Source organism: Caenorhabditis elegans, chromosome III (genome assembly GCF_000002985.6).
Source record: "Caenorhabditis elegans chromosome III".
NCBI classification, from domain to species: domain Eukaryota; kingdom Metazoa; phylum Nematoda; class Chromadorea; order Rhabditida; family Rhabditidae; genus Caenorhabditis; species Caenorhabditis elegans.
Genome location: NC_003281.10, coordinates 8,416,740 through 8,432,427, shown reverse-complemented (window position 1 = coordinate 8,432,427; position 15,688 = coordinate 8,416,740). Strand labels below are relative to the sequence as shown.

Below are 15,688 nucleotides of genomic sequence, written 5' to 3'. Positions count from 1 at the left end.
ATCTATGTTTTACATCAACTTTTAGTTTCTTTGGCAAAATTCCAAAATATTTCCAACGACGCTCCGAAGTAACGACAGCGCGCTCTCTTTATCGTAAATCTACATCTCTGTTTTATTCATTTTTGCTCCGAATATGTATTTTCGGTGATTTCTTTTAGATTACTGTGTTTTTCTTGTTAATTTTGTCTAAATTTACTGATTTTATGGTTTTAGATGCAATTATCCCGCGCTCTATATCGAAATCTCAACACACGTCATTGGAATCGTCGTATTTGGGAGGTCGGATACCGAGGACCGATTCTTCCTCAACAAAAAGCGTATGTTCTTAATGAATTTTAATAATTTCAAATCGAAAACTTGATTTTCAGCACCGGACGTCCAGACTATCCAGTTTCCGCAAATCGCGTCAATATTCTACGGGAGAGGCTTGCCAGAGAGCAAATTGTGATGAATCTTCTCACTCGCCCGTATTCGACAGCGGTTAGTTATATTGATAGTTAAATATCACTAATAATTTAAATTATAGTATGCAGAACTGACGTATCTGGAAACTGAAAAGAATGTGAAATCGTTGGAAGAACTGCGAGCAAAAGAATACAAAAAGCTTGATGAACAGCGAATGCCCGGAAAACCAAAAAATACGGAAGGTTCCAAGTCGACTATCAGGAAGAAAGCTAATGTTGGAAATCTTCTTCATACCCACACAACTGTTGAAGATTCTTTAGCTGGATTGGCGGCAAGAAAACGATGGGACTGAGCGAATCTTTTAATTGTTGTAATTATAGTTTTGTTGTAGTGAACAATAAAAACCTTTAAAATTGTTATATTAAAACAAAAAAAACAAAAATGAAAACAAGAATAAACAATTAACCTACACACTCTAGTATCTAAATATTTAAAAACACTATCTCTTAAGAACATTTAGGAACGCTTCTTTAGGAATCTGCACATTTCCAACCATTTTCATCCGCTCTTTTCCTTTCTTCTGATGACTGAGTTTCTTATTGAGTCGTTCCATTCCTCCACCACCAAAGTTTCCCTTCAATAGCTGCGAGAAGTCTCGTTTCATTGGCTGGATAACAATTTGAGATAATGCTTTCGTTGAGGAACCAATGCAAGCTTTAATTGTAACTTCAAATTGCTGTCGTGGAATTTCTCGTTTCAGACGTTGAACTAAGATCTTTGCACGATCTCTCGCCATTGCCGCTGGTATGATTTGCGAGAATTCACTGACCTTAAATTAAATTTTAATGATAAAATTTTAAAACAAAACCAATTCCCACCTCTTTACTGTTGATAAGAATTGTAAGTTTCACCAGCCGAGTATCCTGCCATCCATCGGGCTCATAGTCAAACGATGCATATCCACTTGTCAATTTCTTGAGTCTTTCAAAGAAATCAACAGCAACTTCTGCAAGTGGAAGCCTCCAAAGGATCACGAGACGAGTCGAATCGATCGATGTGATCTCTCCTCGTTCACCACGACATTCGGAGCACAATCCATTGACAGTACCCATCATTTCATTTGGAACAATCATTCGGACTTTTACCATTGGTTCTAGGAAGCTATCTACATCACTTTCATCGGGGAACTTGCTTGGATCAAGAATTCGAATCTCCTCCATTCCATCATACCGCTTTTTTCGAATCGTCTCATTATCCTTAATCTTCGCTCGATATTCTACACTTGGTTGGCAAAGGATCACACTTGCATCGTATTCTTGTGATAGACGAGCTCCGAAAACTTCCATGTGTAAAACACCAAGAAACCCGATTCTCCATCCAAGTCCAAGTGCTTTGCTTGAATCGGGAATTACAGTAACCGAAGGATCATTAAGGCATAATCGTTCCACAGCCTGTTTTAGACTTTCATAATCTGATGTTTCGACTGGAAATAAGCCAGCATATACGGTTGGTTTCACTCCTTTAATTTCAGCGAATGTTTTTACAGAATCCCGAGAAGTTGTTTCAGCGAAAAGTGTCTCTCCAACCACAGCTTCGTTAACTGTCCTCATATTACACACCAGATATCCAACTTGACCGGCTCTTAATTCTGTGCATTTTACCATTTCTGGTCGCATCACTCCAACTTCTGATACATCATATACTTTCTCATTTTGATATGATTGAATTTTATCTCCTTTCTTCACAGAACCTTCTTTTACCATAATATGTGCAATTGCTCCGCGAAAATGATCGAAATACGAATCGAAAATCATTGATCTGGAATTTTTTTAAATTTTGAATTGCTTTTAAAGAATAATTAGTTTAAACTTACCTAAAAGGAGCGTCTATAATTGCTGTGGGTGCTGGAACACGGTCAATTATAGCTTCTAAAACTTTATCCACATTCAACCCAGATTTTGCAGAAATGTGAAGACATTCTTCTGGATTGAATTCAAACAAATTCTTCAGTTGAGTCTCAACCTGAAGTTTTAAAACTTTAAAATAAATTTTTAACATCAACTAACTCACTGACTTGATATCTGCTCCAGGAAGATCAATCTTGTTAATAACTGGAATAATTTGAATGTTTTTCTCGAAGGCTAGCCAAAAATTCGCAATAGTTTGAGCTTGAACACCTTGATTTGCAGCCACGAGTAGAAGAATACCATCACATACTGCTAAACTTCGGGAAACCTGAAAATTGATTCGATTTTTTCTAGAGATTTGCTAATTCTTTTTTTAACCTCTGCTGAAAAATCTACGTGTCCGGGAGTATCAATTAAATTCAGAAGATATCCACGATGTCGTAAAGCTGCAGTTTGAGCTTTTACAGTAATTCCTCGTTCCCGTTCAACTTGTAATTTGTCCAGCATCTAAAATAAAACTTGAAATAGTTGAAGTAAAAAAGTTAAAAACCTGCTTTTGTCCTGGGGGAACCGCACCACACATTTCTAGAAGCCGATCGGCCAGCGTTGATTTTCCATGATCAACATGTGCAACAATTCCGAAATTTCGAATTTTATCCGGTGTAAATTCGCTGAGATTTACCAATTTTGTTGGGTCGCCGGCGGTTGAATAATGTTTACATGAAACCCGTAATTTTCCAATAAATAATAATTTTAATAGACGCCGCCGAGGCATTCTGTAATATAAATAGATAAGTTTAAAGATAAATAACCTTGTTGGTTAAAATTTTCTTCTAATTAAAAAGTCACAAAAGCGCTCTACTGTCATACAAAAAGAGAGATGAGAGGCGCAGACATTGTGTGACGAGAAAATTTTTTCACAGGCCTAGAAATTGTAAAATGACAACTTTTCTTCATTATTAATGTGAATTATAGAGAAATATATGAAAATTGATATTTCATTTAATAGAAAAAGTATTTCCAAGTGTTCTTTGAGTTCAAATTCTAGCTATCTCTGGGGAAAATGTGGATCAACTCTATACAATCCAAGAAAAGGGGCGGGGCAAAGTTTCCAGTTATTGAATGTTTTTTCACTCGGTGAGCTTTCCACTTTCTCTCTCACTGCCGCTATTTTGGCTCCAGAAATTAAGGAGTTATATGTTTGTTACCATTGCACGATTATAATAACTATTAAGATTTTCAGTTCAAGCTTAACTTTTTTTGTTCTACTCTGACATTTCTACATTTCTCTCAATTGTTCCCCTTCCATCGAATTGACACAAGTAAAGAATTGCTGTAGTTTTCGATACTGGATATTTTGCACTTTAAATTAATTGCACAATACATATTCTCAAAATTGTGTGTTCCCGTAATATATAAGCCTCTTTCTCATCAAATACCGAATTTTTATGTTTTGTTTTTTGGTAGACCAACACTGTTCTGTTGGAAATTTGTGTCAGTGCTTCTCTGTAATGTTTATGCCTTTTCCAAATCGATAATATTTGTATTTATTTTATTTCAAAAAAATGCAGTAAATAAAATTGTAACATGGAATTTTTTCTTGGGTGAGGGCGACGGCGACTGATGTTGAATGAGTGACATAGACAAAATAATGATTTTCTGATTAAAGACTTTGGTTATCTGGAACAAATTTAAGAGATGACAGAAAAATAAGATTTAAGTTAAATGATAATATTGAGAGTGAGTTGAAACGAGTGAAAGGATGATGAAGGGAATTAGAGAGACAGAGAGATTTTTCATAAAACACATAATAGAGAATCAGTGATTATTGATTTTTATTTATATTTTGTTCATTCGATAATTGCAATATCATCGTCGTCTTCAACTGTGACGACTTCTACGGCAGAAACTTCTGGTTTTGAAGCAGAATTTCCTGCAGCAGCAGAAGAAGATCCATTTTCTACTACAGCCTTCTCAGAAGACGATGGCTCGGATGGCTCGGGAGTAGCTACAGCTGGTTCCACTATCTGAAACATTTTTATTTTAAGTTTTATAAGGAATATTATCTTTAAAGTACGTTCAAAAATAGCTCTTAAAAGTCGTAGCATTTCGGAAAACTTTTTATCGCAAAATTTCATATTTTTGAATAAAGATAAACATAATTTTAAGTAAAGTTATGTTTTACGTTTTTTCAATACTTCGGTATTAAAATTGTTTAATCAGCTCAAAAACAACCGAAAGATAAAAAATAACAAGGATGTGCGGCAAATAAACCTTCCAGCAATATTACTTAACGCTGAAATTTTTAGGAAACTGAAAATCACTGAATTTGCCGAACACAGAATTTGTCGGGTTGTAGAACTTGTCAATTTTTCGGAAACCGGCAACTTGGTTAAGACGTACTTAGAGGGGAAAAATATGAAAATTTCTCTAAAAACCGTATTCAAATTATATAAATTATTTAAGAAGTACAGTATTCTACCCATATTCCTCAACTTTGACTTCTCCTACATCAGTTGACTTGCTTTTTCAAAAACTTACACTATTAAAAATATTTGTTGAAAGTTTATTGTTTTGATAAAGCTAACGAACACCAAAATATTAGCAGTTAAAGTAGAAAAGTAATAAAAAATGAAATGACATACCGTAGTCTCAATGACCGTCTTCTCTACAATAACCAATTGAATCTCTTCCTCCTCTTCTTCCTCTTCCTCTTCTTTCTTTTCCTCCACCTTTTCCTCTTCTTCTTCTTTCTCGTTTTTCTCTGATTCTAATTGTACGTCCTCCTCTTCTTCTTTCTCGTCTTCTTCCATTTTTTCATCTTCCTTCAAATCCTCAACCTCTTGGGATTCTTCCTCATCTTCTCCTTCTACAGACTCTTCTTCTTCAGGTTCTTCTTGAACCTCCTTCTTTTTCTTTGGCACTGGCTCCTCATCATCTTCAACTTCTTCTTCATCCTCTGCTTTTGATTTCTTATCAGCTGAAGAATGTTCTTCATCCGTATCACTATCTGGTCGGATATCACCTCCTGCTAGTCTCTGCCTCTTTGGTGGGGATTTTTTGGGTGGGGGTTTTGGAGCAGCTTTAGCTCCACGAGCAGGAGTTGAAGCAGATGCTTTGCTTACTGAAGCAGAAGCTTTCGAAGATGCACCCTTCTTTCCAGCAGCCATTTTATCTTTTTTAGCTTTGATTTCTGCTTTACGAGCTGCTTCTCGCGTGAAGAACGCTTCAATTAGTGTTGGATCGACTATATTCTCCTTTGGTTCCCAGCTGTTGTGACTGAAAATTACACGATTTAGTCCAAACAAGACTGTAATAAAAATAACTAAAATTTTCTGGAATTTTCAAAACTGAAAATGGGTATAATTTGGAATAACTAATTGAATCAAAAAAATATGCTTCAAAAAACTTTATGAAAATGTTTTGGAAAAAATTCGAGAGAGAAAACTTACGTATGGTCATATCCGAGCCATTTTATGTAGAACTCGCTCTTTCCCTGCAAAATCGTTAATTACATATTTCAAATATATCTTGCCATTTTATTTTCTCTTCAATTTCTCCCAATCCATCTCAAACCGAACGTTCCCTATGTTTATTTGTCTCTGCGTCTCTCAAACTTGATTACGCGTTTGCAAAAAAAAAACTAGAGAAGGATAGAAGAATGACTTGGCTGAGTGCCAGGCAGGAAAAAAAAAGTAAAAGTTGAACTTAATTACCTTCTTCTTGCGATGTTCCAAAATTGACTCGACGGTGTAGAGCTCTGATCCGTCGGCCATGGTTCTACAATTAGATTGGTGTTGGTAAATAAGTGGAAAAGTGAAAAAAAAATTGAGTGGTAAACTTGAAACGTTTTAAAATTTTCTCTATTAAAGTTGTTGCTAATTTTGATAGAATTTAATAGTAACAGCTAAAATGTAATGTAGAACATAAAAATGACTAAAGTTAAAATGGTTATATCTGGCTTAACATAATTTGTATAATTTTTATTTTTTTTTTGACTAAAAGCCACCAGGGTTGCAACAGGATTTCAAACAATACTAAAATTACAACATGAGCAATGAAAATTTCAAGGAAAATATATTTAGGCAGTATACCTCAGGAATCAAAGAAAGCCTTCTAAAATCTGATGGTACTACTGCCATTTTGAGTTTCGGAGTATGTTTGGAAAACTGCTCCTGTAAGAAATTTCAAAATAAAAATGAAAAAGAGAAAAAACCATTTTTGAACTACATTAAATCTAAAAAATTGTAGAAAAAACACATTCTAGAATGTAGGGGTTTTTTAAAAATATATTATGAGAATGCTTCGAAAATAACATATACAAATATCGCAACAACAAAACATAAAATTTACAAAAATTTTGAAAAATGGTTATCAAAAGGTTTGCACTAGCTTTTGTGTACTGTTCGTCACCTCGAACTTTCGAAACCTTAAGATTTTTGTTACTTTGGATAAAAAATAATTTTGTTGAAATGTTTTTTTACTACATTTTTGTGGTGACTATGGAAATTTACCATTTTGACTGTATATTACCACTAGAATTATTAAAATTTTAAACTTTTTTTTTGCTATTAAAAAATAATGTTTTTTTGGCACTAGAGAAAATTTTGACAAGTTAACAGAGATGGGAAGACAGTGAGAGAGTTATACGAGAATGAAATAAGGAGAAGAAGACGACGACATCGCCTTGGTTTGTTTGTGTGTATGTGGGCTGTGTCTCTCTGTGTGTGATGGAGGTCTATTTTCTCTTTTCTGTCCGCTCTTTCCATAGTGTATAACCTTCGACAGCGTCTGCTCCTCTTGCTCTGACACACTATTCGCAGTCGGGCTCTAGTCTTCTCGCTGTCCGGCCACGCAGGCAGCCCCTCACTGACGGACAGCACAGTGCTTTTCTCTGTTTTCTCGCACGTCTATTGCTTTTTCCCAATAGGTTGACATGGCATTTTATAGAGAGAAAAGGGGGTGGGAAAATATGAAATATAAAAAGAGAAAGGGAGAGACGCATCAGATGATCATCACACGGCTGCAAATTTCTAGCTGTTTACACTAACAATTGAGTATTTTCTACAACTGGTTGGGTTACTGTAGTTTTTTGAAAAAGTCAATACTTTTATACCGAACCGATTAATTTCAATATTTAACGTTTCACAGTACAGAGTTCACACGGACAAAGACTCCTGTCACTCTATGTACAGAACAGGGCTGTCTGGCTTTTCAGCAGCTGCCGCAAGTTTTAGCCAAAAGTCGGCTGACGAAAATTCTGATGTTCGGCAACTCTGGCAATTTTCGAAATTTTTTGTGACAACTTTGGCTAAACTGTGTAGTCAATTCCAAATAGGTTTTGATCTGAAAGACGAATTCAGAGAACCTGGGAGATGCGAAAATCTTACGGAAACTGAAACAAGCTTGATAAAGTTGAAAAATTGATTGTGTGGAGCAGGGGTGTGCGGCAAATTTGCCAAATTTGCCGAATTTGCCGAGCACGGCAAATTTCAAAAAAGTAGATTTGCCGAATTTTTCGAAATTTGCCGCACACGTCAAAAATTTGACAGTACAATTTTGACTAAAACAAGTGATTTTTTAGCCAAAAATTTAGTAAAATAATACAAAATTGAGCTATTTTGATGCTTAAACAGACATACTACGCGGAACTTATTCAGAAACCAGATGTGTGTTAAGAATTCAGTAGTTTTGGTGCTCCAAAAAACATAAAAAATATCAAATTTTATCAAGAAACAAAGTGTGAAATTTTCTCAGAAACAATATCAGGTATGACTTCATTTTATAAATGGAGTATGGAGAGTTACAACTCCTCCGATACAATTTACGAATTATGCTATAATCGTTGGAAAGTTGTTGTTTCCACTCTGGGTTTGTTGACTGTAAGAAACGTAATGGGATTACTGTACTTATGGAAAAAGCTCTTTCAAAGACATGATGTTATTCCGAAGACATCTAAAGTTGATACTACATTTTACGCGCATACTTCTGTCATGCGGATAATACCGTATTCAATCTATAGGAATATTTTACAATTTATGCCGGGCGATAAAAGTACGGTATGTTATCTGAGTCACAGTTGAGCCAAATATTTTTTGATTGCCACTTACTGAACAAATTCTTGATATCAATCCCGATTTTTCTGACGCTATCATTACTTCTCGTACGAAAGCATCTATAGAATGCCCAAAGGCTCTGAGAAACATCACATGTTGAACAAACAAAATATGAGATTTCAGATATCAAATTTTAAAAATAAAATAAGACGCCCAAAAACGTATAATTAAATAATTGTAGCAATTATGACTTTATGATTCAAAACATTTCGGAATAGTCTTGAATCTATAATTCAACTACTTTTGTTTCGTTTGACTTTTTATTGAATATTCCAAGAAGATTTAGTTTTCAACCAGATTTTATCGGTAGTTTTAACTTTACACACTACTAAGAATTTCAACAGGGAAAATGGCATCAAATTGCCTGGTCCTTTTGAGTGAAAACTTTATACATGTATTGATTTTTTAATGAAAATTTCCGACTAATATTTTGCTACTTTTGATATTGAAAGAATCTCAAACAATGTGGGTCTCTGACCAATCCAAGAATGATTACAAATATTGAAATTGTAGATTTAACTAGTTGGATATTCATTGTTGTCTGTTTCACAGCTGCCACATCAAAAGAATTCTTAAAATATTTACCACAACTTACTATTAGCACGTCCTCGCACTATAGTAATATCGGTGTAGCTTAAAACTTTAGAATTTTAGAGTTTAAGTTTATTCAAATGTATCACATATCGATTAGTTTGGCAATCCGTTAAAACGTCATATCCATAAAATTTATCAATTGTTCCACAAACTTTAGCTAGTTGAACAGTTTGTGCAAGTAATTTCTCAACAAGCAATATCTTCCTATGCAGATCCTATTGGTTAACCACAATAGCAAAATGTTCAAGTTGATCGACGTTACCTGAAAATTCTAATGAAAAGTTTGTTCTGCAAGATTGTATAAGAATTTAAGTTTTGCCAAAAAAAAGTTTACCAATTTTTGCTGACTATCAGAATTAGGGATCTGGGAATAAATGAAATACTACTGCTAACTTCTGTAAGCTTAGTTATAAATTATCTGGATTGACAAATCAACGTGTGCTATCTACAAAAGGAAGTACACAGATTTTATGAATCTGCGGATTTTATGTGATCTGCCAATATTTTTGGAATTATTGTATTATATCGATCAATTCGTAGTAACCAAAAAATCGACAAATTGAAAAAAGAAACTTTTTTGCGTGCTTAGTTGGTTATTGGTGGAAACATTCTGATTGGCGCGGTAGTTCAAAATTTAAATTTTCACAACCATCCGGTTGAAAGTATATTGGTGCTGGTCCAATTATAAAATTGCTTCATTGCTACTTGCTTTCTTAAATACTGTTCTTGTTTTCAGACGCTTCGCATAACGATTCTCCAAATAAAATGTTTATTGTGTGATGATTGTGTAAAACAGACAAAAAAAGAAACTAACTCATCTAAAAATAGGTAAATGAGAGCAAAGTTTTAAGATCACTACTACTAGAAGCGTAAAAAATAAGACAAAAGCAAAAACCCGACAGAGGAAAAAAACGGAAGAGGTACACAAAATATGGTTTGGTAACAAACATAATTATTTACAAATTTATATTGAATTAAAATTTATGTTGGATTTAAAGTTGGTGGTTGTGCTGTAGAAGTCGTTGGTCGGTTCTGTAAAAAGTTGAATTTAAAATAATTCCAAAATTCCTAGAAAATTAACATACCGATGCTGGAGAACTGGTCGCTGTTGCAGCATTTGTTGGACTGGTAGATGAAGCTTCAGAAGATGTGGAAGAGTTTCCCATGCTTGGTGGGCGTTGACTATGCATTCGATGTATATGATTCATAACCTGATCAATTGATTTCTTCTTTCTATCAACAACTGGTCTTCCGATGTCTAATGAAGATGGTAGAAGTATTCTTGGAAACTCATTGTTTAGTGGCAAATCCCACTGCATAATTCTATAGAATGTCTTCCATTTTTCCACATTTGACTCGTCGGATTGAAGTTCCAAAAGGTACAATTGCAATTGATCACTGTGCGACATTCGATGAATCTTGACATCTGCCTCATCGCATCGTCTTCGAGACAAATACATATTGTAATCAGCAATTGAAAGAATTTTATTGAAGTGTGGCATTGGATCACCAAGGAAGTAGAATTCGAGGAAACTTGCTGGATCAGCCTGTCGAGAATTGCACAGAAGACGATACTCGTTGATAGCTTTTATTGTGTTGCTCACATTCAATCTCTGAAAACTTTAATTTAATTTTGAAACTTTATCAATGATTTTGAACAAAACTGGCACTTATACGAAACCCTGCATTTACTGAGAATTCATTGAAGGTGAAGTAGTAAGTTTGTTGAATGAATGAATTTTGATTGAATGCATGTCAAACTATTCAGCTTGACCAAAAATACTCTGTCAAAGTTTTGATAAAGTGAGAATTTTTGAAAAACTTAAGGGCTTTTGAGGAATTCAAGACTTTGATACGTGTTCAAACTACTACAACTTCACCTTAATAGATGTTTAACTATCTCTTTAAAAAATCAACCAAAATAATGAGTTTGATGTCAAAAGCAATTCTCAAGGGTAAGATTTCCTGCCAGAAACATCAATTTTAACAATCTACATAGGCGGTAGGCAGGCACAAAGATTTGAAACCGTGCTTGCCTATTATTGAAGATTTATTAAATTTAAGAGTATAACTTACTCCTGATTTTTCATATGGCGGGAAGTGCCATGGAATGATTGAATTGGTGAGCGTCGCTGGTGATGCAACAGTCACATATGTATTGTTATATGTCTGCTTAGAATCTGGCCTAAAGTTGCACGGATCCGGTGCTCCAGGTCTCAAAAACTGCAGTTCTCCTTGGAGAGCTCGATGTGGTGGCTGTGGAGGAGGTGGTCGAGGTGGGTTCAGTTGTGCCATATTCATCGCCATTGCTTCAATCTTCACGAGGCGATTGCGTACTTCTTCAGACGGCTGCACAGATGAAGTATTCAGAATTCGAGCTCTTTGGTTTGAATTTGGAAGTTGCATATATGGATGTGCATAACGCTGTCCATCTGGTCCAATCATAAATTGCGGTGAACGTTGGAATTGTGGAGGTACGCCTTGTTGACGATTCTGGAAATTAAAGTATAAAAAATTGAACTAATTTTCCAGGTTTCTGAAAACCTACCTGTTGTGGTGGCAGAATACCAGGTGGATATGCTGGTGGAGGCAATCTTTGCTGTCCTTGTGGTGGCATTGGTGGCATGTTCATGTACTGTTGAGGAAGTATTTGCTCTCGATCAATTTTTTCAATTTCATTCTGGACCCTTTGATACGCCTTTGCCAATGTGAACTTCTTGTTCATAGTCATTGTCGGACTTTTACAAGATTGGGCATTGATTTCCTGTAGCTGTTGAACAAGTTCATTTCTTCTCTTTATTCTTTGAACGCTGGCAATGCAGATCGAATGGAAGATGCTCTCCAGATCACTCGGTCTCATTTTTTGAACTTCAGAAATTGGTTTTCGAGTGTACCCAGCAACTGCACGGATTTTCGCTTCAAATGGAACATTTTTTTCAAGTTTGAGTGTAACTTGAGGACAAGCCATCGGAGGAGCATTTCCAGTGCCAGGTGGTAAATCATGATAGGAAATCATATTAGTACGAGATCCACGAGCAACTTGTCTTTTCTGTTGAGAAGTTCCAGGAATTTGTTGCTGTTGAGATGGTCCCTCAATTGAGGCTTGTGGGACTTGTGGAGAAGGTTGTTCAGCTTCAAATGAAGCTTCTTCACTTGGTGCTTCTACAGTTAGCGAAGGCATTTCATCATCATCCATCAGTGTTTCATCTTCTTCTGGCAATGCAACAGGAGTTTCAATCTTGATTACAACCGGGGCAGGAGCAACTGGAGCATTTATAGCCCTCATCAATTCTGACGGTCCAGCTGGTTCACGCACTGTTTCCATTTCCTTCCGATTTGCCTCACTGGAGCATGACGGAGAGCTAGTTGAAGGTACACTCGAGCTACTTTGTCCATCATTCATTGCTTGATGTTGTTGGTGATACTCTTGATATTGTTGATATTGCCCATGTTTTCTTGCTTTCTCTTCTTCTTCCTCTTGCTTCATAATTTTCGCTTTCATTGACTCCGAAGGCACAAGCTTCATCTCCAAAAAGAACTTGTCAGATCCCTCGTTGCTCTGTTTATATGCAATATCACGGAGAACTGCATCGGGTTTCTGAAGATGAAGGCGCTTTCCACCATGCAACTCTAGTTGTACGTAGTCTGTGTCGATCTCTAACAACTTGACGAGATCCTCGATCAGCTTGTCAACACGAGCTCGTGAATCACAAAGAAGTACATATTCAGGCCCGTCATCAAGTGGGCCATATTCTGTGCAAAGACTTGTGACGTGGAGGCATAAGGTGATGTAGTCATCTCTTCCATATTTGGCGTTCAGTGCTTTTCTGGAAATTGGGAAATTAAAGTTATTTTTCTAAATCTTATCTTCATGTATGTTTCTGCAATTTTTTATGTTCTATCTCAATAAACTTATATTTAAAGGTTCAACTAACTCTAAAATCGTTTTTTTTTATTTGCACATATATTTTGGCAGACCAATAATAATAGAAAACTACAATTTCTTAGGCTACAAAAAAAAGTAAAATTGTAAAGCTTACTCATAAGATTCAGGAGTCTGATTGTTCACATTCAACACGTAATCGCTCAATGCTCGGGGGATCACAAATTGTGGCCCTTGAAATTTGTGCTTGATAGAGTGTGGATGTGGCTCCTCCGGGACTTTTTCTGTAGACGAAGACGCAGGTTCACTCGACATTATCTGAAAATTCTTCTGTTGAAGTGAGCGAGAGAAAGATTATACGAAGGATTACATCAGAACGGTGAAAAAGAAAACGAATCCATTTGGGAGATTTAAGGATGGAGGGGGGACGGATTAGACAGTGTAAGGGAGCAGAGAAAAAGAGAAAGAAATCCCTCTTCATCACTTATTTATTGGATTCTTTTCTCGCGGTTTATGGGGTTTCAAGTCGGAACGGTGAGAACAAGTCGTAGTTATGAACGAGAGACAAAAAAGAATTCAAAGGGCGCCGCTGAGAGAAGTGTACACCGTAATCAGTATGCAAACACTAATATTGTTGCTCTTTTCAGTAAGATTTTGATCAAGATAGAGATAACATCATTTTCTTAAAAGCTCAGAAACCTTTTAGAAACGATTAAGGAGAACATCTTCCAAATTTAAAAGCGCAATATTTGGAGGTCAAACATATGCTCTTTGAAATGTTCAGCTAAAAGTTATCAGCTAAATTTCACGGGTAGTCTGTGAGCGCCCTCTTCATTTGATCTCCAGAAATTTCGCCAATTTTTTTTCCATACTGTAGATCAGAAGAAGAGGGAAAACTCTAAACATAGATGCTACTTCGGAACAATAAACACTTAACACTTATGAGAAAGAATTACAAATTTTTCAGGAATAAGCGTTTTGAAAGTTAAAAAAAACTGAAATTTGCAAAATTGACGAATTTTACGAGAATATCTTCCAAAATTCAAAAAAAAACATATAAAATCAAATTTAAAAAAATCTAGATATTAAATTATTTGAGTTTTGGAAAAAGGATATATCAAAAAATACACAAATCACTCTATGTTTTTTATGATGTCAGCTCTGGCGTCAGTAGTGACTGATGTTTTGTTTATTAGAAAAAGAGAACTTAATGAAAAAAAAACGAAAATTTATAATTATAAAGATGGGCACATGCGGGTCACAGCTTTTCAGAAGGTGAAGCACAAAGGAAAGTATGAAGATGCATGAGAAATTGTGAAAAGAGAATTAAACATTTATCCGAAACTTACCAACATCAATCAAAATAGAAATTTAGCATGTTTCCTAACTGGCCGCCGCCGCCACCGCCGCCTTCAGAAAAATCAATAATTCAATTGTTACAGTAAAAGTACAAGTCATGATGGGGTCATACATTGATTAGATATCATGCAACTATACTTTTTCATCTTAACAACTGAAAAACTATATGGACAGGAGAGAACAAAGTTTGGAAAATGGACAGACGAAGGAAGGGGAGAAAGGAGAAGAGGACTGGCTACAGAACGAAACACAAGGGGCAAGAGAATCTGCAGAAAGGCAGTCACAGAGAAATATTCCTTGGAAACAAGAGGGTCTAGAGAAATGAGGCAGATACACAACTAATTCTGCATCGACCAATCGGAGGCCATCGACACGCCTCCTTGTTGTTGAGCCTTTCACGAAAGGGCGGGGTGGGTAGTGTCAGAGATACAGTAATCCTTTTCGCCTGCCTTCCATCGCATTTAACGACTATCGACAAAGAGAGATGAGGACAAGAGATGCAGAGAAAAAGAGTGAACGAGGGTGTGTGCGCTTTCTTGAATGACACATTCAAGAGACAACACTGGAAGTTAGACAGTGGGTGAAATGAAGAGAGCAGTCTTCTCATCGGACCCTGTGGTGCTCTCGGAGCCCGCTGTGGAACTTGCCGCCAAATCGATCAATCATAGAATTATATGCTCGTGTGTGAGTGTGTGAGTGTGTGTGTGTGTGTGTGTGTGTATACTGAAGGATCCTCTAAAAGCTGTCAGCGACGGCGGGACGTAAACAATTAAGCAGAGGGTGCGAGATACCGTATTCGTTGACTCCGCCCATTTTATCTCTCTAGCACAACACTATTTTCATCTTTCTCTCGTTTCGGTTTATGTGTGTGTGTGAGTGAGTGTGTATATGTGTAAATAGATGCTTACGAAACGAAGAGAAAAAGAAAGAGAGCGGCGGAAAGGACGGCACCAGGCGCGCGCGCATATATTTTTATGTTGAGGGAAAAGAGAAAAAAAAAGAACAGAGAGAGAGAAAGAGAAAATCGAGATGGACGGCCCAGTGTCCCCCCGCCACGAATAATTGAATGAAAGCGCAATGGAGGGGAATACGGTAATTAGGTTAAAGAGATATGTTCCCCCGTTTGATGGGTTTTCAAGTGGCGGAAGAGACGTGTCCTTCATCCGGAGGATTACTGTAGAATAATTACTGAAATTGGAGTACCATGGAGTTAATGAGCTGGAAATTTTTGATTTTGATTAAAGAGCAGCTCCAAAATGGAGGCAAAGTCTTAAGATCTAGCAATTAGTAAATCTTAGAAAATACAATTTATGGAACAACTAAATATAGTAGGAATGGACAACAACCGGAAGTTACCTAACTTGACCAGCTGAAAACTTTCGGCTACTTTCCTGATACTGGTTAAAGTTTTGGCATTGGTCAAA

At 36.2% G+C, this 15,688-nt stretch overlaps 4 protein-coding genes and 1 non-coding gene across 6 annotated transcripts; 1 reads left to right on the top strand and 4 right to left on the bottom strand.

Annotated features, from left to right (window-relative positions):
• Positions 1-213: 213 nt before the first annotated feature.
• On the top strand, positions 214-820 carry ZK1236.5 (uncharacterized protein; the record flags this gene model as incomplete). Its single annotated transcript, NM_001038298.4, has 3 exons — positions 214-317; positions 369-480; positions 527-820. 3 exons carry the CDS (start codon positions 214-216, stop codon positions 755-757), a joined length of 447 nt encoding a protein of 148 aa, NP_001033387.1. The 3' UTR covers positions 758-820.
• Positions 807-3,131, bottom strand: ZK1236.1 (Translation factor GUF1 homolog, mitochondrial). Its single transcript, NM_066462.5, has 6 exons — positions 2,863-3,131; positions 2,691-2,819; positions 2,476-2,640; positions 2,279-2,427; positions 1,284-2,223; positions 807-1,234 (listed from the first exon to the last, which is right to left on the bottom strand). The coding sequence occupies exons 1-6, from the start codon at positions 3,085-3,087 to the stop codon at positions 905-907; spliced, it is 1,938 nt and encodes a 645-aa protein (NP_498863.1). The 5' UTR covers positions 3,088-3,131; the 3' UTR covers positions 807-904.
• A 713-nt stretch (positions 3,132-3,844) lies between these two features.
• On the bottom strand, positions 3,845-6,095 carry cec-1 (Chromo domain-containing protein cec-1). The gene is made up of 4 exons (NM_066461.6): positions 6,029-6,095; positions 5,765-5,808; positions 4,958-5,591; positions 3,845-4,339 (listed from the first exon to the last, which is right to left on the bottom strand). The coding sequence occupies exons 1-4, from the start codon at positions 6,086-6,088 to the stop codon at positions 4,163-4,165; spliced, it is 915 nt and encodes a 304-aa protein (NP_498862.1). The 5' UTR covers positions 6,089-6,095; the 3' UTR covers positions 3,845-4,162.
• Positions 6,096-9,004: 2,909 nt separating this feature from the next.
• On the bottom strand, positions 9,005-9,025 carry 21ur-15324. The gene has a single exon (NR_052519.1).
• A 748-nt stretch (positions 9,026-9,773) lies between these two features.
• On the bottom strand, positions 9,774-14,260 carry sor-1 (Sop-2-related protein 1; the record flags this gene model as incomplete). 2 transcript variants are annotated; one of them, NM_001379831.2, is made up of 6 exons in its annotated part: positions 9,774-10,054; positions 10,108-10,635; positions 11,099-11,515; positions 11,571-12,849; positions 13,063-13,223; positions 14,255-14,260. In NM_001379831.2, 6 exons carry the CDS (start codon positions 14,258-14,260, stop codon positions 10,004-10,006), a joined length of 2,442 nt encoding a protein of 813 aa, NP_001367596.1. In that variant the 3' UTR covers positions 9,774-10,003. The 2 variants fall into 2 exon arrangements, with proteins under 2 accessions (NP_001367596.1, NP_001040894.1); NM_001047429.2 differs by lacking the exon at positions 14,255-14,260 and having other exon boundaries at positions 9,779-10,054; positions 13,063-13,220.
• Between the last annotated feature and the right edge of the window lie 1,428 nt (positions 14,261-15,688).

What these genes read in the sequence shown, in the direction of transcription:
- ZK1236.1 (NM_066462.5), bottom strand. Translation starts at nt 3,087, where the DNA reads ATGCCTCGGCGGCGTCTATTAAAATTATTATTTATTGGAAAATTACGG. An exon ending in ATTATAGACGCTCCTTTTAG is followed by an intron (nt 2,224 to 2,278) that starts GTAAGTTTAAAC and finishes AAAAAATTCCAG; the next exon opens with ATCAATGATTTTCGATTCGT. An exon ending in TTCTTATCAACAGTAAAGAG is followed by an intron (nt 1,235 to 1,283) that starts GTGGGAATTGGT and finishes ATTTAATTTAAG; the next exon opens with GTCAGTGAATTCTCGCAAAT.
- cec-1 (NM_066461.6), bottom strand. Translation starts at nt 6,088, where the DNA reads ATGGCCGACGGATCAGAGCTCTACACCGTCGAGTCAATTTTGGAACAT. An exon ending in TGGAACATCGCAAGAAGAAG is followed by an intron (nt 5,809 to 6,028) that starts GTAATTAAGTTC and finishes ACGATTTTGCAG; the next exon opens with GGAAAGAGCGAGTTCTACAT. An exon ending in AGACGGTCATTGAGACTACG is followed by an intron (nt 4,340 to 4,957) that starts GTATGTCATTTC and finishes AAAATGTTTCAG; the next exon opens with ATAGTGGAACCAGCTGTAGC.